This window comes from Capricornis sumatraensis, chromosome 10, assembly GCF_032405125.1.
Source record: "Capricornis sumatraensis isolate serow.1 chromosome 10, serow.2, whole genome shotgun sequence".
In the NCBI taxonomy this organism is placed as follows: Eukaryota; Metazoa; Chordata; class Mammalia; order Artiodactyla; family Bovidae; genus Capricornis; species Capricornis sumatraensis.
In genome coordinates, this window is record NC_091078.1 from 99,125,259 (window position 1) to 99,151,216 (window position 25,958).

General features: G+C 50.1%; 1 protein-coding gene across 1 annotated transcript in view; it reads right to left on the minus strand.

The window, feature by feature from the left end:
* Positions 1-25,958, minus strand: part of LIMD1 (LIM domain containing 1) — a 68,229-nt gene that overhangs the window by 26,698 nt on the left and 15,573 nt on the right. The window contains exon 2 of the mRNA XM_068982956.1: positions 9,759-9,860. Coding sequence (XP_068839057.1) covers positions 9,759-9,860 — 102 coding nt within the window. The remainder of the gene's footprint in view (positions 1-9,758; positions 9,861-25,958) is intronic.

A 25,958-nucleotide genomic window follows, 5' to 3' on the forward strand; every position in this document is an offset into this window, starting at 1 on the left:
GGTCTGAATAGACTTTTTCCAAATAAGACAGACAAACAAGCCCATGAGAAAAATGCTCCACATTACCGGTCATCAGGGAAACGCAAATCAAGACCACACTGAGATTCAGCTTCACACTCACTAGGATGGTCAGACTCATTCAGATAATCACCGGTGCTGGCAGGAAACGTGGAGACACTGGAACATCCATACACTGCTGGTGGGAATGTGAAGGTGTCGCCACTTTGCAAGACGGTTCCTCAAAAAGCTAAACGTGGAGTTGCCATATGACCCACCAATGCCACTCCGAGGTATCTATCCTAGAGAACTGAAAAAAAATATGTCCACGCAAGAACATGCACAGGAATCCTCACAGCGGCAAACGGCCAAAAAGTGGAAAGGAGTCCCCACTGACCGATGAATGAATAAAATGCAGTCCATCCGTACAATGGGTTATTACTCGGCCATGAAGAGGGATGAAGTTCTGATACACCCTACAGCGTAGTTGACTCTGGCTAACATGATGCTAAGTATTAATAAAAGAAGCTAGTTACAAAAGACCATACACCTATGAATCCATTGGTATGGGACATCCAGAATAGGCAACACCATAGAGGAGAGGTTGCTTCAGGCTAGAGGGTGGGGGATGGGGAGCAGGGTAATGGGTAACTGCCACCTTTATGCCCCCCGATATCTCCTCAGTGCTAACTGTGTGCTCTGCCTTACAGTAAAGGTGCCAGATAAAGGGAAAAATCAAGATCAGTTAAACGCTGTCCCCATTCTCCCAAAACTAACCTCAGAGGGGGAGGCACAGACCCTGCAAGCAGCTTCAACCTAATCATATTTCCTCACACCCCAACACAGGTATGCTGTTCCTGAGATGGATCCGAGACCTGTACCTGAGGGGTCACAACAGAGACCACAGTGGAGGACACCGCTCAGAGAGCGACGAGCACCCGTTGGGATGAAGCGGGAGGCACAGGGGTAGGAAAGGGGTGGGTGACGTTCAGTGTGGCCGGAGGCTCCCAGGGACACGGGGTGGAGGAGACGGTGGCAAGAGAGCGGACGAGAAAGGGGCTGGAAGTACGTGGAGGAATGTGCTCAGGGTCAAGTAAAGGAATCAGACTATGATGTTATGAGAAGAAGTGGCTGAGGTCTCGGAGCTGGGGAGTGGTGCTGTGCTCAGAGGCCGGCTGTGCTCAGAGGCCAGCTGTGTGGATGGGGCTGCGCAGGGCAGCCGACAGGACCTGAGGCGGTTAGGAGGAAAAGAGAGGGTCTTCCCCCCGTGGGGGACTCAGACAACCAAACCCCCCAGTGGTAGCCAGGAATTGGATCTGCCAGACTCCCAGGCTGGCCGGTGCCCCAGCGGTGCCTTGAAAACCCAACCACAGGATCCACGCCTGCCCTCCGTGGTCAGGGTTCTCTTCCCCTTTAAACCTTAACTGGCAGGAAGGTCACACTGGCTTCGAAACATCAAGTCAACAGACTCGTATGCGGCAGATGCTTCAGAAGACCACAGGGTGATGAGAAAGGAGCATTAGACGTACTTCTAACTGGGAGAAACAGAACATAAAAGCAAGCACCGTGATGACCTCTGAGCGCTTGAAATGTGGCTAGCGTGACTGAGGAATTAAAACTTTTATTTCATCTTAATTAATGCGGTTTCCATTTAAATAGCCACACGCAGCTACTGTCTACCATACTGGACACTGCCAGTCTCGACTTCCTAAACCACGGTTCACTGATCAGTAAGAAACAATCAGTAAGTTTATTGTTTTTAGCACTTTATACATCACAAAGGCAATATAGTCACATTGTGGAAAAAAAAAATACATGTGGGAGAAGAAAATCACCCATAACCCCCAAAACAAAACAAATGATGTCAGTTCTGGGGAATCCTGCAGACAGAGCAGCCTGGCAGACTATGGTCCATAGGGTCGCAAAGAGTCGGACATGACTGAAGCGACTTGGCGGGCACGCACACTCACACGGGCGTCATCTTTGCCAGGGTTGTCATCCCAGTACTGTCATTAGGCCAAAATCTGGGTGCCCAGTGGCCCGGTCAAGCTGACACATAAAATGAACCGTCACAGGGCCAGGGTGGGAGACGGAAGTATAGAAGAACATTTGAGAGATGGACCATCTGAGCGAGGGGAGATGCTCTCAGCAGGATGAGATCACCGAGAAGGCCCGAGCAGTGACTGATGGAAGCACAAAGCTCAGCTCTCACTCCCTAAATCTGGGCGTCTGGCACTTGCTGCCGCATCACGTGTGTGTTAGCATGCAGTGAGCCCCGCTGCCTGTCAGGGCACCCTCCACTCTGCGTTTAGAGTTGAGGAGACCCTGGGTCCCACCAGGGCTCCCCTTTGGTCTGGTTATACTGAGGGAATGGGTGCAGATTTCCACCCTCACCACGCATGTGCAAGTATTAGGAGCTTGGAATGCGGATGTGGCAATCAACGACACAGGTCGCACTGGAGTCACCCTCACACCATGGCTTAGAAGTCCCAGGCTCCTCCCGTGTCCCAGGCACAAAGAAGCTGACGCCTTCCTGCTGTTAGGGATGCCATGGCCTGGGATGGCAGCAACGGAGTCTGCGCTGGGAAGCCAAGTCTGCTCCCAATTCTGCTGCGTGCGGCAGAAGGGGATTTGCTGGAGAGGGACACGTGACCCTGTGACCAAGCGCCAAGTAAAATCCTGTCCTCTGACCCACTCAGCCCTCGGCTCAGCTCCGTCTGTTCTGGTGGTTTCCTGATTCTGCCCTCGCCCACTGGCTCCCTTTGTTATCTGCCCACTTTCCCTTTCTCACATTCTTGTCTTCAGCTTTTCCCCGAGATCCAGCTGACTCATTCAGCTCACACGCCAATGCTGAACATGATGAGAAATATCGGGAATGACTCAGCAGCTCAGAAAACTCAGGAATCAAAGGGCCTAAGGAGGAACGGCCCTCTAATGAAAGCCCTTAATCCGTTTCTCTCCTATGGGTGCATCACACCCGCTACCGAATTCTGACTCCCCTATTCCAAGTACCAGGCCACTCTTCTGCATTCACACATCGGAAGTATCCCCAAACCCAATCTTTGCTGTCACACAGCACCCAGGCAGAACTGAACCTGAGATGTCACGGCAAGATCCCGTGTCTCTCTAAGCAAAGCTCATTAGATACAGTGGCTGCGAGCAAGGGCTGTGGGTCCACACAGTCCTGGTTTCCAGTGTCAACCAGGCTATTTAACATCGATATAACCAACCAGAAGGAAACTCAACTTTCCAAGCCTCTGCTCATCTGTGAAATGAGAGTAATAACAATGCTGAACTCCCTCAGGTTGATACGCCAATTCAATGAGCTGGTGGAGGGCTCGGGGCACGGTCAGGCCAGCATAAGTTAGAAAGCTTACCTGTGAATTACTTTTAAATACTGAGATGACTCCTAAGAAAGCAGGCCTGCCATGAATTAAAGGGAGACCTCCCTAATTCAGGCTCGACTATTTCAGAGTCTGGACATCTCCAAAAGCTGGGTTGCTGAGGCGGCATATACAAAGTCAACGAAACATCACTTTGCCAACAAAGGTCCATATAGTCAAAGCTATGGTTTTTCCAAGAGTCACATGCAGATGTGAGAGTTGGACCATAAAGAAGGCTAAGCGCTGAAGAATTGATACTTTTCAACTGTGGTGCTAGAGAAAACTCTTGAGAGTCCCTTCGACAGCAAGGAGATCAAAACCGTCAATCCTAAAGGAAATCAACCCTGAATATTCATTGGAAGGACTGATGCTGAAGCTGAAACTCCAATACTTTGGCTATCTGATTCAAAGAGCTGACTCATTAGAAAAGACCCTGATGCTGGGAAACATTAAGAGCAGGAGGAGAAGTGGTCTACAGAGGCTAAGATGGTTAGATAGCATCACTGACTCAACGGATATGAGTTTGAGCAAACTCTGGGAGATAGTGAAGGACAGGAAAGCCTGGCATGCTGCAGTCGATGGGGTTGCAAAGAGTCGGATATGACTAACAGAAACGAAACACCCTCCAAGGACCCTCTGGGACTTTAGCTGTGACCTTCCTGGTGGATAAATCATCAGTCACTGATTTATTCACTAAGAACCTCTGTCCCACAAATCTGGGCTTATTTCTAGTTGTTTCATTTACTCAAAGGAATGGATTGGCGCTTCTGGTGTTCTCAGTGCCGACTCTAACTCTATAGATAGAGTTCCCCAGATGTTTAGTCGACTAGTCATGTCTGAATCTTTGTGACCCTGTGGACCATAGCCCGCCAGGCTCCTCTGTCCATGGGGATTCTCCAGGCAAGCATACTGGAGTGGGTTTCCATTCCCTTCTCCAGCGGCTCTACCCGACCCAGGGTCGAACGCTGGTCTCCAGCATTGGAAGGCAGATTTTACCACCTGGGAAGCCCCTTTTTCCAGGTGGGGTCTAAATAAAGTTGTGAGATCTCACCAAACAACCCCTTCACTGCCTTTAACAAGCATGGACGTTTGGGTTTGGCCAGGTGGGATGGGCAGTGGCATACATTCCTAGTTTTGCTGTGTGTCTTCCCTCAGGTACGGTTGGCAGATCACAGTGCACGCGTCCCTCCAGGAACACCAGCATCAGAGTCACCTGCTCTGGCCGTGACCCGCACACCTCAGCCCTGTCCCGGGAGGGGCCCCATCCGCCCTCCTGTGGGCTCAGGCCCACGCTGGGCATATTCCTCATTGGCCTCGGCACTGCCTGCCCCCAAGACCAGGGCACCCTCATGGTCCATGGGCTTCCGGACAGGAGCATCACTTATCTAGTCCGTTATTTTCTAATCCACGCAGCTGAAAAATAGTAGGGGCTGTGAACCAGGAAATTGGTCTCACCCATGATTCCAGGGTGGAATTTATTTAGCCTTTACAAGATGAACAAAAGCTTACTTTCCAGATTTAAAACAGCCTGGGGTGAGAACACGGAGTCTGGACGTCTCTCTGCCTCATAGTTTCTTCTGGAAGGTGCCAAGGAGACTTTACTTGACCCCACAAGCCCAGCAAACTTTTTCTTCCTTCTTATTCAGCCTCTCTCGAGCCCCAGACAGGCGCCAGCTTCTCCTCGGACCAGCCACTTGACACAAGGTATCCAGACACGCGGCATGTGGCTGCCGGCCAAGGGCGTGCCCTCCCCTCACCCAACTGTGCCCACAGCTCCTGTAGAGCATCCAGCTGGGGGCACGGCCGCCTTGGGTGGGCAGAGCCCATTGCGGGAGAGGGAGACCCACTGCACACATCTCCATGGCAACCAAACATACCCACCGCTGGAGGAGCCGTTAAGAAAGAACTTTAACAAACCACATAAACGCCCACGCATCATGGCCTGAATGCTTGCTTCTGGGAACCAACTCCAAGGAAGCAACTCACTAGAGGGAGAAAAACACAGGCACAAAGGCACTTGCTGGAGCTGTGTGTAATGTGCGCATGTGTGGCTGACTCGCTGTGCTATACAGCACAAACTAACAATACTACAAAGCGATGCTACGCCAATAAAAATTGAACCAACAAGAGACCCCAGACGCGCCCTGTGCCGTCAAACTGTCAAACGGCTCCGCCAACAACCATGTAACTATTAAAATTATTAAAAATAAAACAATTTATTTTGAAACCAGTAAAATGACCACTGATGTAATGAATGTAACCGTGTAACTAACAAAATTATCACTGTTATTACAAAGATGACAGAGACATGGGTGAATGTATGCCACAACATTAAATCAAAAGGGATACAATATTGGTGTACAAGAGGACAACTCTAAAAAATGCATATTCAGTTCCGTTCAGTCGCTCAGTCGTGTCCGACTCTGTGACCCCATGAATCGCAGCACGCCAGGCCTCCCTGTCCATCACCAACTCCCGGAGTTCACTCAGACTCACGTCCATCGAGTCCGTGATGCCATCCAGCCATCTCATCCTGTTGTCCCCTTCTCCTCCTGCCCCCGATCCCTCCCAGCATCAGAGTCTTTTCCAATGAGTCAACTCTTCGCATATAAAAGTGGACAAAATCTAGAAGGGAAAATGTGAGTGAAAATACCTGTTCTAGAATGACAACAAGATGGGTTTCTGTCTTTGAAACTTTTTGTGGCTGTGATATTGTTCCCACAACTAAAAATGAACTAGACATTGTTGCCTGTTGGCAGATGGGGAACTGCCACCATCCAGAGGCAAGAGGTTTGTCTGGGTGTGTAGACACCTTGGGATCGGAAGGGGGCTACGGACCACGTGTCCAGTCAGCTTGTCCAGGACTGGCTGCTGAGCACCCCAGAGCTCACACGGCAGCCATCGGCCCTTTCGTCTCAGTGTCCTCCTTTCCGGGGTGTGCGAGAGGGACAGAGGCACCTCTGACAGGCCCTTTCTGTTGCTCACAAAGGGAATAAATTGTCTAAACCTAGAAACAGCTCGTTTTCTCTCTAATGGTCAAATCCATCAGGCCTCGGCCTTGCCTTGTAAGTGCGGGAGAGCTCAACAAGATGCCAGGGTTATGTTTCGGTAAAGTATCAACAAGACCTAAGAAGCGAGTGTGAGAGAGTGCAGGTGTGTGCACGCGTGTGTGTGTACGCAACAGTGTTTCAAGCCAGATTATTTTCACAGACGAAATGAGGAAACAGAAAAACATACACACAAATATGGAAAAAAACACACTCATCACATACACTTTAACCAACCAAACAGATGTTCAAGGCTAACCTAATCTAGATTTGGAAGCCATGGATTCAGCTCAAACGCTCGGTTTTCAGCCTCGAGAGAGGCCCTTCCCCTCTCTGACCCCATTTTTCTCTTCCACCAACAAAGTCGGGGACGGAGCGGATGAGCCTGGCCACTACTGTGCCGTGTCCACACACCAAGGCTCACTGAAACACACTCGAAGACCCGCAGAGCCAGGATGTGGGGCAGCCTGGCACCGCCTTCCGCTGAAAGCATTCACCGGCAGCAGCAAGTTAACTGAACAAAGGTAGGCCACCGCTGGCATCCACGAGAAGCTGCTCAGGCACGTGCCTGGGTCTCCAACCACCCCTGCAAGTGGGGAGGAAGCCGCGTGTTTACCCACAACAGGAGTGCCACCACACTCTGTCCTGAGGCCTGGTTTGCTGGCACCGGAACTGCAGAGACAGTGGTTCACGGTTTATGTGAGAAGGCAGGGTGTGCCTAGTTCAGGAGAAAAGGTTCCTTCCTGCTCAGGGAACAAGGAAGGCTTCCTGGGGGAGGAGGCACTGGAGCGGGTGCTAAAGGCGGGACTAAATTTAAACGCGTGCAGTGAGTGGGGAGAGGGGTTTGCAGGGAGCGAGTGTGGAAGAGAGAAATTCAGTCAGACTGTAACAAGAAAGTAGGAGGCAATGAAACAGAGACCAGACCACAAGCGCCTTAAATGCTGGAGCAAGCACAATCCCAAAGCAGCTGTCGTCTTAAGTGTGTGTATCCGCTGTAATTTCAAAATAAACTGATTAAGGAACTGCCAGCTAGTCAAGCGGCCACTGGTGGAACCAATGGACTCAACAATAGCCCTTTGCCCCCAGGGACTTTCTAGTTCAAATGGTAATTGCTTGAGGTATAAAAACAGCCTCTGCTCAATATTTATTTTCCCTTTTCCTGGAAGATAGAGCAAATAATCAAGAAACAGTTGCAGGAGCCGAGAGTCTGAGATCATTTTTAAAAGAAGGCATGATCACAACTCTACAAATAAGACAACAACACAGGTCAGATATTTTATTTAATTCATCAGTTAATGAGAGACCAATAAGATGTGATTGCCTTCCCAGGTGGCTCAGTGGTAAAGAATGTGCCTGCCAGTGCAGGAGATGTAGAGATGTGGGTTCAATCCCTGGGTTGGGAAGATCCCCACTCTAACATTCTTGCCTGGAAAATTCCATGGACAGAGGAGCCTGGTGGGCTACAGTCCATGGGGTCTCGAAGAGTCAGACGTGACTCAGTGAGCACGCACACACACAATAAGGTGTTACACCTGGGAGACAGCAAAGAACCATCTAGATCCTGGCCATCAGAAATGCTGAACTAAATTGCTTACCAGATGCCCAAACTGGTCAGTCTCCACCAGACACAGTTTGCAGTGCTGTGGACAAGAACCACAGGCTTTGCTATCAAGATTTTACAACTTAAGGCTCAAAGGCAAGGAAAGGTCCAGAGACCCAGGGAATCTGATAACCAGCAAAGCCCTACATTCCCACTGCGGATGCTAGGAGATGTGTAATCCATTTCAAGTGAAGTGAAGTGAAAATCGCTCAGTCGTGTCCGACTCTTTGCGACCCTATGGGCTATACAGTCCATGGAATTCTCCAGGCCAGAATACTGGAGGGGATAGCCTTTCCTTTTCCCAGGGGATCGTCCCAACCCAGGGATTGCACCCAGGTCTCCTGCGTTGCAGCCACATTCTTTACCAGCTGAGCTGCCAAGGAAGCCCAATCCATCTCAAAGTCTTTCACAATTTTCCCTACAAAGGTGAATAATGATCAAGGTGGAAACCCTTAGGCATGTGTTTTATGGGAAACCTAAGTGAGGATGAAGCCTGAGGTTGGGAACCAGGCATACACCTGTGTCATCAAGACACGGCAGGCCCATGCCAACCCAGGGAACGGCAGACTGGGAGCCCCGAGGCCCTCAAGGGCTGTGCCACAAACCAGGTGGCAAAGACCCTCCCATTTCTGGAGGCTCCTAAAATGAGAAGCCTGGCACGAATCCCAGGTGCTCAGTCTGGCCATGCCCGGGAGTCACCTGAGGAGCTAATAAATCTCTCATGCCCCACTCTAGAAACCCCAGACCTAGAGCTTCTGATTGTGCTGGTCAGGGAGAGGCCACCGCATCACTGGCTTTTAAAATCTCTCCACCTCCCCAGCACCACCCTGATGAGTCTAATGAAAAGTCAGGACTAAGGACCACCAGGCCAGACGATAAGACCCCTTTGTCTTGGACACTTTGGGCTTTGTTGTGATGTTCTCTTTCAACTGATGGCTGTCAGCCTCAGTGCAAAACTGGAGGATGTCAGTGGGACATTTTTCAAAAACGCTCCTCAAAATTAATCTTTGCTGGATACCATGAAACAAGCAGAATTCATGACTGTGTCAGACTTGACAAACAGCCTTCAATGTGTTACAATCTTCCACTATGTTTGCCATTCATTCAACGAGCAGGCTGCTGAGCTGAGCACAGGCCTGGTCTCCTGATTTGATGTTTTAGGCATAACATCTACAAAGCAGTACAAAGATACCAACAGGTGTTGCTAAGAGGCACCCAGACGTGTGTGGCGTGCATTCACACAGGCATTCACACACACACACTCACACTGTTCACTCAAACAGCAGCCTCCAGACGAAAGATCAGGGCCAAAGAGCTAAGAAGGGGCCCCGCTTCACACTGGGGTAACTGATGAGTCACCCTTTTGGTTGGCTGGTCCCCACAGTGGGGGAGATAAATGACAAGAGGGCAGACAACGGTGAATCTCAGCGCTCTCCTCCGAGACCTCTGATGTTATTAGGGATCGCTCAGCTACACCAGAGTGGGCGCCAGGCAGCGCCTGGTACTCTGATGGGCCTTGAGCTAATAGTACAAACCCCTCTTCTAGAGGACACTGTCCTGCCTTCCCGCGGGATCACGCAGGGACATGGGCCAAGTGTCTCCTGGAAGGATGCTCTTCCGTCTCCTCCCTTCCTTGGTCCTCCTGTTCCTCACCCTGGGCCCCCGCTACCCCTACACACACACACACACACACACACACACACACACACACACACGCACACACACACTTACTGCAGGCCGCACAGGTGAAGCATGCGTCGTGGTAGAGGTTCCCCATGGCCTGGCAGGCCTGGCCGGCCCCAAACACCCCCTTGCTGCATTTCACACAGGCTCCTGCAAGGGAAAGAACACAGCAGTGAGTGGGGAGAGAAACACTGTAATGTGAGTCAATAAAAATCAACGGACAAAAGCAAGATACCCAGCCCTCCCCACAATCAGCCCATCCCCGAATCCCGAGGGTCACTCCTCTAGAATGTGTGTGTGTCTCTCTCTCGCCCTCTCCCTCCATCAGTCTCTCAACCCTCAGTCCTTTCCGCTGCAGGAAACAGCCCCGGGCTCGTGTCCACGCTCCCTCCGCACCAGTGCATTAATGCTCAGAAAACCTCCACTTCTTGCATCTTCTTCCTTGTCCAGAGCTTTCAAAGGCTCTCACCAGGGACTTCCCTGGTGGCCCAGTGGCTAAAAGTCCTCACTCCCAATGCAGGGGAGTGAGGGTCCCTGGGTTCAGTCCCTAGTCAGGGAACTAGATCCCAATGCATCGGCTAAGACCTGGTGCAGCCAAACAAATGAGTATTAAATTTAAAAAGGCTTTACAAGACAGCGTCCAAACGCTGCACCATGATTAACACAGGCCAGACATGCCGGCTAAGTGAAAGCTGCTCGGTCGTGTCGGACTCTCTGCGACCCCATGGCTCCTCTGTCCATGGAATTCTCCAGGCCAGAATACAGAAGTGGGTAGCCTTTCCCTTCTCCATGGGATCTTCCCAACCCAGGATTGAACCCAGGTCTCCCGCACTGCAGGCAGATTCTTTACCAGCTGAGCCACAATGGAAGCCCAAGAATACTGGAGTGGGTAGCTTATCCCTTCTCCAGTGAATCTTCCCAACCCAGGAATAGAACCGGGGTCTCCTGCATTGCAGGCGGATTCTTTACCAACTGAGCTATGAGGTAAGCCCAATATGCAGGCTGGCCAACTTCAAATTATTTCCTTTAAGTCTCAATGGGAACCACCAACGGGGACTTACTAACCTCACTTTTTACAAACAGCGATCAGGCCCCCAAGCCCCAGGCCCAGCAGACGGCGCGCCCAGTGCGCCTTCCTGCCCCACCCTGGCCCCTGGGTCTCAGCTCCAGGCTCCCCCGCCTGCGCCCCACGCCCATCCTCTGCTCCCTTTATGTGGCTCCTTACGTGGGTCAGTCCACATACAGGGGGTGCTGGCATCTCCCTCCCAAAGAACTCCCTCATTACAGTCAAATGAAAAAAAAATTACAATTACGTAAATAATGTAAGAATTTTAAAAAAAGATTCAGGAAAGAAATATGCCGAAACTATAAAATTATGACTCATTTCACCGCTTTGCATCTTCTGTGTTAGAAAAAAAAAAATCTTACATTGCTTTACAGCCGAAAAAAGTCTAGTCTCAGAAGGTATTTTTATCTGGTTTTTGTTTTTGGCCATGCTGACCGGCTTGTGGGATCTTAGTTCCTTGACCAGGGATTGAACCCAGGCCACGGCACTAAAAGTACCGAGTCCTAACCACTGGACTGCCAGGGAATTCCCCTGGATCTGTGTAAATGTATTGTACAGTGTTACAATTTTTGAGAAACTGATTATATGCTTATATACAATTTTTATATAAAATACAAATAAACATATGTAATTTTTCCAAAATTTAAATGTATATTAAAAGGTCCTCTAGGCTTCCCTCGTGGCTCAGTGGTAAAGAATAGGCCTGTCAATACAGGCCGGGTTCGATCTGTGGTCCAAGGAGATCCCACAGGCCAGGTGGGCACCTAAGTGAATGAGTCACAACTACTGACCCTGTGCTGCAGAGCCCGAGAGCCACAGCTCGTGAAGCCTTAGAGCCTGTGCTCCTCAACAGGGACGCTACCGCAATTAGAAGCCCACAGACCACACCTCGAGAAAGACCGCTCGGCGACTAAGACCTGCTATAGCCAAAAACCAGGAAGAGCTCCCCTAGCAGCCAGCAGGGCAACCAGGGGCTCAGCCAGCCTTTCCTGGCTCTGTCCAATCTGCCAGGCTGCTCTCGGGCTGCACACTCACAGCCACATTCTGCCTACAAGGCCAAAAGTCCTGTGTTTCAAAGTTCTTATCATTCCAAGCTGATAAACGACTTCACCTTCAAAGGAAGTCCAAGCTGACACAGCCTTCCTGAAATGAAGCGCACCCGCTCCAACCCCACCCGGCCCACAGAGAACACAGAAGCCCAGGACCCGCACGCCGCTTCACCATCACTCCCTTAGGAAGCAGGTGCGGCCGTCCGTAAGGACGGTCCTGTGTCAGCTGAGAAACTGGCTCCCGAGAGACTTTGCTGTGCACAGCTCTAGGGATCACAAGTGGTGGTTATTTGTTTTTCTTCTGTTTCAACGTTTATTATGAAAACTTTCAAGCATGAAAAGAAAAATGGAGAAGAGTCCCATGTGCCCATGACCCCCGTTCTACAATGGTTAGTACTTCGCTGCCCGCCCCTCAGTCAACCCTGCCATCCAATTCGTGATGCATTTCGCAGTAAGATGCAGAGAGCAGTCCGCTTCATCCCAAACACTTCAGTTTGAATATCATTAATAAGAGTTCATTATTTGCTTACAGTTATCCTTTTCAAGATAAAATTCAAACAGTGAAATGCACAAACTGTAAGTCTATCACCCGATGAGTTTTGACAAGTAACCTATGTAATGTAAACCCCAAATAAGATACAGAACATTTCCAACACCCCAGCAAGTTCCCCAAGGTGCTTCCCTTCCATCTTCTCTTACTGGCTATGAAATTGCCTGTGTATGTGTGTGCGTGTGTGTGAGTGAGTGTGCATGCAGGATGAAACCACTGGACAGCTGGTATTTCTTTTCCTCGCCAACAGCATGATAAAATTGAAAACTCCAAAGAACTCAGAGGCAGCAGCGTGTATTTTTGTCTGATTATTTCATATACAACGTAGGCTGCTCAAGTAAGTCAAGAACTACATCTATTCTGGAACTTCCTTGGTGGCCCAGGGGCTGAGACTCCACACTCCCAATGCAAGGGGCCCGGGTTCAACCCTTGGTCAGGGAACTAGATCCCACATGCTGCGACTAAATAGCCCACATGCGCAGTCAAGACCCAACACAGCCAAGTAAATAAAAGAAGTACATCCATCCTGGGCAAACTGCAATCCTTTGCTGGCACATTCAGAGCTGCCTCCAATGAGCAAGAAAGAATGACAAGGTACACACTACTGCATATAAAATAGGTAACAAGGATTTACCACACAGCCCAGGGAAGTGCATTCAGTATCGTATAACAACCTACAATGGAAAATAATCTGAAAAAGAATGTATACAGTGGCTCAGCTGGTAGAGAATCTGCCTGCAATGCGGGAGACCTGGGTTCAGTCCCTGGGTTGGGAAGATCCCCTGGAGAAGGGAAAGGCTACCCACTCCAGTACTCTGGCCTGGAGAATTCCATGGACTGTATATAGTCTCCTGCGTCACAAAGAGTAGGACACGACTGAGCGACTTTCACTATATTTTACATACATATAAAATCCAAACTGCTTTGCTGCATATCTGAAACTAACACAATGTTATAAATGAATAATACTTCAGTAAAAAATAAATAAAAATGTTTAAAAAGTAAAATAAAACCTCCAACCAAAAAAAAAAAGATGGCGCCATGTCTTAGCTATGACCCTGGAAGTGTTCAATGAAGAACCGCTGAGTTGAGTCAATTTCTGTGCAGCTCCACACACAGCCCATGCCGCCTGCCCTCTGCCCTGGCCCTCACCCGCTGTACCTGGGGTACCCACATCCCCTTGAGCACCTTTTACAGAGATTCAGTCTTACCATCTCTGAACACCTGCAGTCCCTCACAAGGTACACTCGTGTGCCCTCAACAAACATACATCAAAATAGAAATGGATGGCATGGCCCTCCGCTGACCACTTCCGGGGCCACTGTATAAACACAGTGATGGGGGGAGAACTTTCTCTTGAATGGCAATTATTGGACCACGGTGAGGTATCAAGAATACTATTTGGTGATTCTGGGGTAGATTTTCAGATCACCCGTCCCAAGTGCCCTGGAAGTAGACTCTAAATCTTTGCAAAGAGCAACAAAGGCTGGTTTGTCCGGCAGCAACCAAAGCCGGCTCAAAGCAGCCCGGAAGGAACGTCAAAGCAACCTGAGTGTGGTTCTGCTCACGGACACAGAACCTCCCCACGCTCCACATCCCTTCTTCCCTCTTCATCACTGTGGTCTCTGTGCTTAAGCCCCACAGAGATGCCGGCTGCAAAGCGCAGAGGAGCACTGAGACTCAACAGCGTGGTCAGACTTCCACCCGGCCGCGTGGTGAGCGTGGGGCCCCTGAAGACCATGAGGAGAGGCGGGATACACCTCCTGAGTCAGAGGGATGGAGCTGACTCAGGATGCCGTGAACTCAGCTGCTCCGGGCTTGGGGGATAAAATCAGACCACCTCTCGCTCCTGCTCATAGAGTGGCCAGATGGCAGCGTCTTCCAGTGGACACTGACAACTGCCCGGGCCCCCCTGGGCTTCCTGCTCCGTTATCTCTGCACATCAGGCCTTCCTCTGCTCCTGCAGCCCGTGGGGAGACACTCTCTCTGGCTTCCTCTTGGTCCGCGAGCTGGGACCTACTGACTTCAGCCTCCCCCTCACTCTCTCTCGTTCCTTGGGGCTGCCGACATCCTTTCTCACCACTCGGAGCACCACGCACAGATACAAAGCAAGGAAGGAAGCCACTTGTGTTCTAAACACTCAGTCACGGACGGAGGAGGTCCCCCGAGGAGCCGAGGAGGTAGGAAAGCGTTTCACCCCTGCGGCTTGCGGTGAATGGATAGCAAAGCACTTCACGGGCAGGAAATAGACTCAGTCTTCCTTTGGCATGGGGGAAAAAATACTGAAGTAAATTTCATATTCTAGGAAATAACGTTCCTACCAGACCCCAGGCTGGGCTTGTTCGTTCAGTGAATGTAGGGTGTGCGCCCCTTTCTCAAACCCAAGTTCCATAAAGGTGCTGTGATGAAGGTCACGCTGCTGGCAGGTTTGAAAGATGGATCTGAGCCCAAGTTCTAACTTAAAGGTCCCGTTATCCCCATCTGGTTGGCAGTCATGCGGCTATTCCTGCCACACACGTGGAGTCCCTCTCCCCAGAGGGGGCTCCTTCATCACCACCCCGCCCCGCCACTGCCCAACACACAACCTGTTCAGGGGTTCAGACTCAAGGGAAGCTCCGCCCCAGATCTCCCACTGGCCATCCGGGCCACCTCCCATTCTGGCCCATCCTATACACCCAAGGCCATCTTCCTGCCCAGAGCCTCCACCCCAAGGGCCCCCGCCCCCTACCCCAGTGCAGAGCCCCTCTGTTCCTCCTGCCCTTCTGCCGGGCACACTGCAGCTGAAGGATTTACCCACCAGTGCTTCTCCGCCATTCATTGGGAGCCAGGCTCTCTGCAGACGCTGGCAGCAGGATGGTGAGCAAGCTGACTCTGGCCCTGCCCTCGGGGGATGGTCATCCAGGGAGCTGGGAAACCAGAATCCGCCCATGCTGATGGGTGAGCTGACCAACATCAACCCAAGTCTCGCGCTGTGAGCTCACTAAGGGGCCAGCGCTGAGCAGAGGCTCGCGTTTGTGAAATAACAATACATACAGCACAATTTCTGCCCTCAGCTCCCCAGTTTGATCTCAGTTCCAGACATGGAGCCCCTAAATCTCTCAGAACGTCCTGGGCAAAATGAGCATCCTTGGTTCTACTGAGGAGGTTCTGGGTGGGCTCCTGGTTGGGTGCTGGTCACCAGAAAGACCAAGCCAGGCTTCCAAGTTTGGAATTTTCAACTCTACCCCTCCATCTTCCAGGGAGGGGAGAGGGGCTGGAAAATGAGTTAATCAATCATGGCTATGTGACGAAGCCTCCTCAACGGGCAGGGTTCAGAGCGCATTGAGATTGGGGAATACATATATCTGCCAGGAGAGGGACATACCCTGACTCCCCGGGGCAGAAGCCCCTCTACTCAGGGCCTTTCCCTATGTATCTCTTCATCCAATTGTTTGACTATATTTCTTATCATACCCTTTATAATAAACTGGCAAATATGTTTCCCTGAGTTCTGTGAGCAATTAAAGCCAATTATCAAACCCAAGGAGGGGGGTGGTGGGAACTCTGATTTGTAGCTGGCCTGCGGGAAGCACAGGTGACAAACTGGGAGGGGACCGTCTTGTTAGGGCTGAGTCCTTACCCAGTGAGGGCTGTGCTAACCCCGACTAGCATCAGACTGAACTGAACTGTAGGACACCCGACTCGTGCTGGAGAATTGGTTGACGTGGGGAAAACCGTATATCTGATGTCAGAAGCATAAGCACTAGTATAGAGGCAAAACAGAAGGGAGGTTTGTTTGTTTGTTTTCCCCAAAACAAGACTCAATGAGGGATTGAGTCACTGAGCCACTGTCGGCGCAGTGGTCAAGAATCCTCTGCAGGAGACAAGGGTTCAATCCCTGATCCGGGCAGGTCCCATAGGCTATGGAGCAACTAAGCCCATGCCCAACAACTACTGAGCCTGTGTCCCAGAGAAAGCCCGTGCTCCTCAACAAGGGAAGGCCCAGCGCCACGGCTGGAGAGTAGTCCCCGCTCACCAGACTGGAGAAAAGCCCAGCCAGAGACAGACACTTCTCTTTGCAGCGGCCCCTCCTGTTGCAGAGCCCAGGCTCTAGGCACATGGGCTTCCGGAGTCGCAGGAAGCGGGCTCAGTATTTGCCGTGTGCAGGCTCGAGGGCTGCACCAGACAGGCTCAGTAGGTATGGCGCACAGGCTTAGTTGCCCTGTGACATATGGGATCTTCCCAGACCAGGCATTGAACCTGTGTCCCCTGCACTGGCAGGCGGACTCTCATCTGCTATACCCCCAGGGAAGTCTTCACAGCTTTATTTAACTCAAGGAGTCTCCCAGGATTGCCCCACTTGCTTCCCATCCCTCAAGGATTGTTGTCCATCCTTGCTTGATATCCAGTATCTTGAAAACCTTTGGTTTATAGACTAATTCAAGCTGGTCTAACTCTTGTGGCGTATAATAGCAGCTTTCAAATGGCTTAGAGGGGGAGAAACTTTTCTCAAGAAAAGTATCAGTGTTGCCGAGAGTATATATAACAGACAAAAGGGAAACCATGATGGTTGAGGTGGGACAGAGCCTCCTGGAACATCTCAGGGCCCTGAGACAGTTTCAGGAAGATTATCTGAGCAGCAGTCACGCAGCATAACTGATCGAATGCAGACACCACCCAGCCTAGCCTAGGCAGCGTTCCACGAAAAGTAAGTGATCTTGAACTGATGTTAAATGATCTCCTGCACACTCAGAGCCAAAAAACAAATTGGGTTTAGGGCCACGGCATGTTCCCCCGTGGCTTGCAAAGGCAGGATTTACAAACCAGGAGGCTGGCAAAGCAGCCTGAGTGTGAGGTTTTGGCTCCAGCAGAATTTCTGCTTCCTTCCTGCAGACAGCCGGACAGCTGGGCTGAGGACCCTGCAGCCATCCTTCAACTGACACACAGCCAACCTGGGTGACAACCGAGTCGGCATCTTTTGTTGTTAGCACGAGGTCTGAAATAAACAGATGCCGTCGGGCCGGCTGACGGGACTGGCCTGGCAAACCACTCCCTCCGGCTCACACCTGGCCTTGTCCAGGTGACCGCTCCCCTCCCAGTGAGGACGGGAGGCCTCTGGAAGGCGGGGGCATCATTTTTAGCTCCATCCAGGTGCCGTGAGTCACATGACATCACACAGCCACAGACCACATATTGCACTGGAGAGAGGTTGAGGGCAGGTGCAGGGCACGCAGTCCGGTTAGGAGTGGTTGGGGGAGCAGATTTGAATGAGTGAGTCTGCATGCAAGTTGAACAAGGCCTTTTCTCAGCAGAAGGTTGCAGCCTATGGACCTGGAGGTCAACAGGTTCTGGAAGAGGTGCCAAGCATTTGGGGCCGAACCAGACGAATGGCCCCAGCAACAGACTTCTACCAGTCACCATATAAGCTCATGGAAAAATCCCCCAAGGTAGTGGGAGTTGGGCTCCTGCCTCCCAGGCAGACGACCGCTTCTCAAGTCTGGCTGCAGGTATCAGAGTGGACGGCCACCCCTCCACCTCCAGAGACTCAGGTTCCAGTCTGGGGACGGGACCACAAGGCCTCAGCTGACTCGAAGGTGCGGCCAAGGCGGAGAAGCCCGGATGCGGAGGACACACCCAACCCCATACTCCCTGGCCCCTGGGCCTCCCCTGCCTGCCCTCTCTCCCACACACCCTGTAGTGCCCAGGTTAAGGGATGAAATTCTCACCAGGCCGCAAAGGAAGTATTTAAGGCCATTCGGGGTTACAGGGTCATTGAACTCTCGAAGCTACTCAGAACCAACGATGGCTTCACCTCGCTGCAGTGGGAAAGGGAGTGTCTCGCAGTTTCCCAACCACTACCCTAAGCTCGAGCTTGCTTCGCCAGAGTACCAGCAGGCGTGCTTCTGCTCTGGGGCAAGCCCATCCCCTGGCCTGAATCGTTCTCTGCCTTCCACTCTCTGGAGGATAAAAAGTTCAGGGTATCTCCGAGAAAACCCTGCACCCAACTCCCCCAGAACCCCCAGGGCACCCTGAGCCGTGGCTTCTGGGCTTGCCCACCGACATCCTCCCCGTTCCAGAGCCCAGGTGTCTTTCTCAACTCTAACTTGAAACAGAAACAGCCGGTCAGCGTAGGAAACGGTGTTCCACCTTGTTGCTGCTGTTCAGTCGCTAAGTCGTGTCCGACTCTTTGTGACCCCATGGCCTGCAGCACACCAGGCCTCCCCGTCCCTCAGTATCTCCCGGAGTTTGGCAAGTTCATGTTCACCGAGTCGGTGATGCCATCCACCCTGTCAGGAGCCAAATGCAAAGGTGGATGCCACTCCTCACTGTCTCGGGGGCAGAGATGAAAATCAACGGTAAAAACAGCAATAAGAGTGTCACGGAGGGTGGAGAGGAAAGGGCATCCTCACTCACCATTAGTGCAAGCATAAACGTGGAGCGCCTTTCTGGAGGGCCATGGGGCACCATGTATTAAATACAAGCCTGAATAACTTCCAGATGTTCAAGCTGGTTTTAGAAAAGGCAGAGGAACCAGAGATCAAATTGCCAACATCTGCTGGATCATCGAAAAGCAAGAGAGTTCCAGAAAAACATCTATTTCTGCTTTATTGACTATGCCAAAGCCTTTGACTGTGTGGATCACAATAAACTGTGGAAAATTGTGAAACAGATGGGAATACCAGACCACCTAACCTGCCTCTTGAGAAATCTGTATGCAGGTCAGGAAGCAACAGTTAGAACTGGACATGGAACAACAGACTGGTTCCAAATAGGAAAAGGAGTACGTCAAGGCTGTACATTGTCACCCTGCTTATTTAACTTTTATGCAGACTATATCATGAGAAACACTGGGCTGGAAGAAGCACAAACTGGAATCAAGATTGCTGGGAGAAATGTCAATAACCTCAGAAATGCAGATGACACCACCCTTATGGCAGAAAGTGAAGAGGAACTAAAAAGCCTCTTGATGAAAGTGAAAGAGGAGAGCGAAAAAGTTGGCTTAAAGCTCAACATTCAGAAAACGAAGATCATAGCATCTGGTCCCATCACTTCATGGGAAATAGATGGGGAAACAGTGGAAACAGTGTCAGACTTTATTTTTGGGGGCCCCCAAATCACTGCAGATGGTGACTGCAGCCATGAAATTAAAAGATGCTTACTCCTTGGAAGGAAAGTTATGACCAACCTAGATAGCATATTCAAAAGCAGAGACATTACTTTGCCAACAAAGGTCGGTCTGGTCAAGGCTATGGTTTTTCCAGTGTTCGTGTATGGATGTGAGAGTTGGACTGTGAAGAAAGCTGAGCACCGAAGAATTGATGCTTTTGAACTGTGGTGTTGGAGAAGACTCTTGAGAGTCCCTTGGACTGCAAGGAGATCCAACCAGTCCATCCTAAAGGAGATCATTCCTGGGTGTTCTTTTGAAGGACTGATGCTGAAGCTGAAACTCCAATACTTTGGCCACCTAATGTGAAGAGTTGACTCACTGGAAAAGACCCTGATGCTGGGAGGGATTGGGGGCAGGAGGAGAAGGGGACGACAGAGGATGAGATGGCTGGATGGCATCCCCGACTCAATGAACGTGAGTTTGAGTGAACTCTGGGAGTTGGTGATGGACAGGGAGGCCTGGTGTGCTGCAATTCATGGAGTCACAAAGAGTCACACACGACTGACTGAACTGAACTGAATAATCTCACGCCACTGGACCAAGAATTTAACAAGATGAAAAAAAGAAAAAAAGATGCTGCCCAAAATGGATATGCAGAGACAGTAAGTAGATGACTTGGGGACAGGGGGTCAGGGAGAATCTGCTAAGTAGCGGCTTTCTTCTGGGGAGGGATGAAGGTGTTCTAAATTAGATATGGTGATGGTTTTACAACTCAGTGAATATACTAAAGGTTGCTGAATTGTACACAATCAAAGGATCGGATTTATGGCATGTGAATTATATCTCAGGAAAGCTGTCATAAAAAAACAAAAATAGTCATCAAAGTAGTATTAAAATACTTCAGTATGGATAATTGAAAACAATTTAAGTACCCAAACGAAGAGGGAAAGTTAAATATTGCTGCTGCTGCTGCTAAGTCGCTTCAGTTGTGTCCGACTCTGTGCGACCCCACAGACGGCAGCCCACCAGGCTCCCCCGTCCCTGGGATTCTCCAGGCAAGAGCACTGGAGTGGGTTGCCATTTCCTTCTCCAATGCATGAAAGTGAAAAGTGAAAGTAAAGTCGCTCAGTCGTGTCCGACTCTTAGCGACCCCATGGACTGCAGCCCACCAGGCTCCTCCATCCATGGGATTTTCCAGGCAAGAGTACTACACAACTTTAAAAAAATCATATTCTACAGCACTGCCATCCAACAGAACTTTTTCTGTGATAAGAAAATGTTCTGTTCTACATTGTCCACGATGACAGCACACGTGATTGTTGAGCCCTTGAAATGCAGCCAGTACACCTAAGTATGGGCTTTCCAGGTGACGCTAGTAGTAGGTAAAGTATCCGCCTGTCACTGCAGGAGACGCAAGAGACGTGGGTTCGGTCCCTGGGTCGGGAAGGTCCCCTTGAGTAGGAAATTGCACCCTATTCCAGTATCCTTGCCTGGGAAATCCCTTGGACAGAGGAGCCTGGCGGGCTACTGTCTATGGCGTCGCGAAAGAGTCGGATACCACTTAGCAACGAAACAACAGCAACAACTGGGTGACGATCCATTTCTATTGTTCTGAAGACAGATTCTCAAGGTAGCTCACTTTTAACATCATTCTTTCTTGTGAGAAGGCTCAAAATTGGGCCTGTTTCCCAGGATCTTTGCACAAACATAAACTACTGGAACAAATGTCAACCTCCGGCAGAACCCATTTCGAAGGCAGAATGGCATGGCACCTACATCACTGCTCCCTTCCCTGTCAGATTATTCCACACAACCCTCTCCTGACATGGTTCCATGTCCCACCGGCATCTCAGCATCCCCAGCCTGCCCCCATCTGCTCTTCTCCTGGACTATTTCTTGCCTTCGGCCTCCAAATCCTTTGATTTTTCACATGAGGCTCAGTTGTGTTTTCACCTCCTTCCCATCTCAGCTCAAACAAGGCTTATCAGATAAACTTTTGATTGGCCAGTTAAGTGTGAATTTTAAATAAACAGTGAGTAATTTGTTAGTGTAAGCGTATCACATGCAAACTGGATTTTTAGGTAAGTGAATAACTGTGTAGCGTAAGTAGCTCGGGCTTCTCAAGTGGCGCTAGTGGTAAAGAACCTGCCTGCCAATGCAGAACAGATAGGGGTTCGATCCCTGGGTCAGGAAGACGCCCTGCAAGAGGGCACGGTAACCCACTTCAGGATTCTTGCCTGGAAAATCCCATGGAGAGAGGAGCCTGGTGGGCTACAGTCCATGGGGTCACAGAGTCGGACACGACTGAAGTGACTTAGCACGCACACACTTAAGTATAACATGCATGAAGAAAACCCCACACAGCATTAAGTTTACAGCTTGATTTTTCACAAAATAAGCACTCCTGTGTAAACACCATTCAGATCAGGAAGTGGAGAGCTCCAGAATCAGGGTCCACTGCTGCTGAGCCTGAGGATGGCCCAGCACCCCTCCCCACCCCCTACCCCGTGGTGGATCTGAAAAGCGTGAGTTTGGGCATAAACCCCGGGTTCAAATCTCACCTTGGGCTCAGGCGTGATTTCCTCACATGCCAAATGAATTTTAATAGCATGCACATTTCATGGGGTAACTCTGAGGATCACCTGAGATCCTGTAAGTGCCTGAAATTGCTCCTGGAACACAGGAGGTGCCCAGGAAAAGTCCATTTCCTTCCCTCCCTTCCCAGGGAAGGTGTTTTTCCTTCCTAGTCTCCTCCAGGCCTGAGACTGAGAATTAAAACGTATCAGCCGCTCTCCTGACAGTCGCCCACGCTCCAAACACCTCACAAAACTCCTGAGTCCTTCTGGGCAGGGGGTGCAGATCTGAGCTCCCTCCGTTCCCCACTGTGTTCTAACTGCACTGGGTGGGGCGGGGGCAACTGCTTCTGCCCAGGACATGCAGCTGCTCAACGAACATTTGCTGGTTGCATGAATAAGTGAATGAATGAATGGACAAAGCCACACTCCCCCGGCTCCTCTCCTGCCCACAGGGCTCCATGCATTTGAGGGGACCGCCGTGACACAGAGAGGCTCTGAGATGAGTGACCCCGGGTAGGCTTAGCCAGGAAAGAATCTGCTAGCAATGCGGGAGACATGGGTTCTGTCCCTGGGTTGGGAAGATACCCTGGGGAAGGGAATGGCTACCCGCTCCAGTATTCTGGCCTGGAGAATTCCATGGACAGAGGAGCCTGGCGGGCTACAGCCCATGGGGTCGCAAAGAGTCAGACACGACTGAGCGACTAACATACACACACACAGCCACGAGAAGTCTCATACAAAGGTCTGATGCCAGAGGCACGGCTCAACCATGTGCAACCAGAAAGGAACGGGAATAAAAGTCCTTTTTTCCAAGGAAGAAGTCAAGTCTTGAACTGTCCTTAGAAATAACAAAGCTGATTTTAGAGATGGTAAAGATCCACATTCACCCAAGATGAGAAAAGGGCGTGATGGAGAAGAACAACGTGCCAAATGAAAGATGCCGGTGGAACCGTGATGCTGAGGGGACACCTCTGTCTCTGCAGTTCCCAAACAGAGTCCTCCCATCCCATCCTCCCTCTCCCTCCCCTGGGGAGAGAGGAGCAGAGAGCTGGGCTGGATGAGTCTCCAGCTTCAGGACTGGTGGGAGAGAAACCCCAGCAAAAGATTTCCCTTTAGAACAAAGAGGAAGTCTGGAAGCAGGCTTTGATGGGTTCTGTGGCTGAGCCAGTGAGCCATCTTGGACCAGTTACTTCATTGCTCAGTTTTCCCATCTTCAAAACGGGGAAGTAGTCGTGGGCGTGCTGCAGGGCTGCGGGGAGCCTGAGAAGCGGCATGGGTGAAACCCCTGCAAGTCACTCCTTCCTAAACAGTCTGAGCTGTGCGTGGGAACGGTGGTTTCAAAACGGAGGTCACTTGTAGGCTCGACTGAGAATGTAACACATTCCCCTTTTTGAGAAAAGACAAAATCACTGCTTTTAAAGACTATCCCATTTAGAATCTGCAGATCAGATGAGCTACCTGTGAGGCACGGAACAGACGTGAGTTTCCTGGCGACCAAGAACCAAGACATCTTTCCGGGAGGGGCCTGAACAACTAAGCCAGCCAGAGAGAGGAGCCTGGAATGGTGATGTCCATCACGCACGGACCGGCAGAGGGGAGGAAGTGGAGGACAGAAGTTTGGCTGGACGACGGCTCCAATTCTGAGAGTGTGGAATGGGGAAGAGGGGAAGGGGGAGTCTGAGCCCAGCAGTGATAGGACCTGGTTGTTTGAACAGGCCAGTTGGGTCAAGTCTAGGAAGACGGGAGCTCAAACAGAAGGCTTCCTAACGATCAGAACTGGCCGACTTGAGACTGAGCTCCCTGGACTGCTGGGTGACACGCAGGAGAGAAGAGGGGTGTTCTGCTGCATGGAGTTGGTGGGGGGCGGCAGGGGGAGAGGCTCCAGGCTCTCAATTCTGATTCTTTAATAACTTGCATGAAGTTAGACTGGCTGTTCACCCTGCAAAAAATCAAGCCGGCAGCTGGAATGACACAGAGTCCCCAAGAAGTTCCAGAAATCAAACAGAAGTGCCGCTTCCAACGAGCGACAGAAGTGGAAAGTGCCTCTGCACTCTGGCTCTGTGACATCACAGGAGACCCCCTCAACCACTATAATTCTAGCCAAAATCTAAATATCTATGCATTTAAAACAGTCTGTCTTGGAAAAAAAAAAGCTGTCTGTCTTGGGACTTCCCTGGGTGATCCGATGGTTACAACTCTGTGCTCCAAATGCAGGGGACCCAGGTTCAATCCCTGGTCAGGAAACTGGATCCCACATGCTGCAACTAAAGATCCTGCATGTGGTAACGAAGATCCCGGTGCAGCTAAATGAATAAATAAATACTTAAACAATAATAACAGGTTAAAAATAATAACAATAAAATAGTCTGTTTTAAGCAGACTGATTGTCTGCTAATCAGACTAATAGTCTGATTATCCCTGTGTAAAATGATGGATGCCTTTAATTGGCTTGGCCAAAAAGTTCGTTCAGGTTTTTCCATAAGATATTACAGAAAAACCTGAACAAAGTTTTTGGTCAACATCAATATTATTATTTTTGTCTATTATGTTCTGACTTTTCTACAGTTAGTTGTGTTTGTTTAAACGGTTTTAAAATGACAAAAACCAAAGAGGAAAGCTGCTGGGGAAAAAAAAAAAATCAAACCCTTAAGATGGCATAGTAACTACCAAAAAAGGGATGGAAATCTCTTGCAAAGATATTGCAACAGAAGAAATTGGAAGGGTATCAGTCAAGTGACACCAGCTTGCAGAGCAGGTGGTTTAGAAAGCAACAAGCAGAACAGAGCCCAAAGAAATTGCAGAGACAGGTCAAGTCAACGGCCGTAGAACTGGTGCAGCCACTATGGAAATCAGCACAGAGGTTGCACCAAATACTAAAAACGGAACTACCACACCACCCAGCAACTCCAATTCCGGGCAAACATCTGAAGAAAATGAAAACACCAATTCAAGAAGACTCTGGAGAGTCCCTTGGATTGCTAGGACATCAAACCAGTCAATCCTAAAGGAAATCGGCCCTGAATATTGAGCCAGTCCTTTGGCCACCCGATGTGAAGAACTGACTCCCTGGAAAAGACCCCGATGCTGGGAAAGACAGGGGACAGGAGGAGAAGGGGGCGACAGAGGATGAGGCGGCTGGATGGTGTCATGGACTCAATGGACAATGAGTTTGAGCAAAGGCTGGGAGATAGTGAAGCACAGGGAAGCCTGGCGTGTTGCAGTCCATGGGGTCACAAAGAGTCAGACTCAGCGGAGCGACGGAACAACAAACAATTTAATAAGATACACACATCTCAGTGCTCACAGAAGCACTATTTACAATAGACAAGATACAGAAGCAGATTAAGCATCCATCAACAGATGAATGGATTTAAGAAGATGTAACCCCCCAACACACAATGGAATACTACTCTGCCATTACAAAGAACAAAATTCTGCCATTTACAGCAATATGGATGGGCCTAGAGAATATGCTACGTGGTGAAACAAATCCAACAAAGAAAGACAAATATTGTGTGATGTCATTTATACAGTAATACAATACAAGTGAATGCATATGGAAAACAGGAACAGTCTCACAGACACGGAAAACAACCCTGCGGTTAACAAAGGGAAGAGGGACAAATAGGGGGTATGGGCCTAACAGATGTCAACTACTACACACACACAAAGAAACAGATAAGCCACAAGGGTATACTGCAGACAACAGGGAATGATAGCCATCACCTGGTAGTAATTTATAACAGTATAATCCGCAAAAGTTGAGTCATCATGTTGTATTCCTTAAACCAGTAGAATCTTGTAAATCAACTATGCTTCAATTAAAGATATTTGCACACATATACACACACTGCACAGGAGGGGTTCTCACACTGCTGGCAGGAATGCTACAGCGCACAGCCACGTTGGGAAGCTTTCTG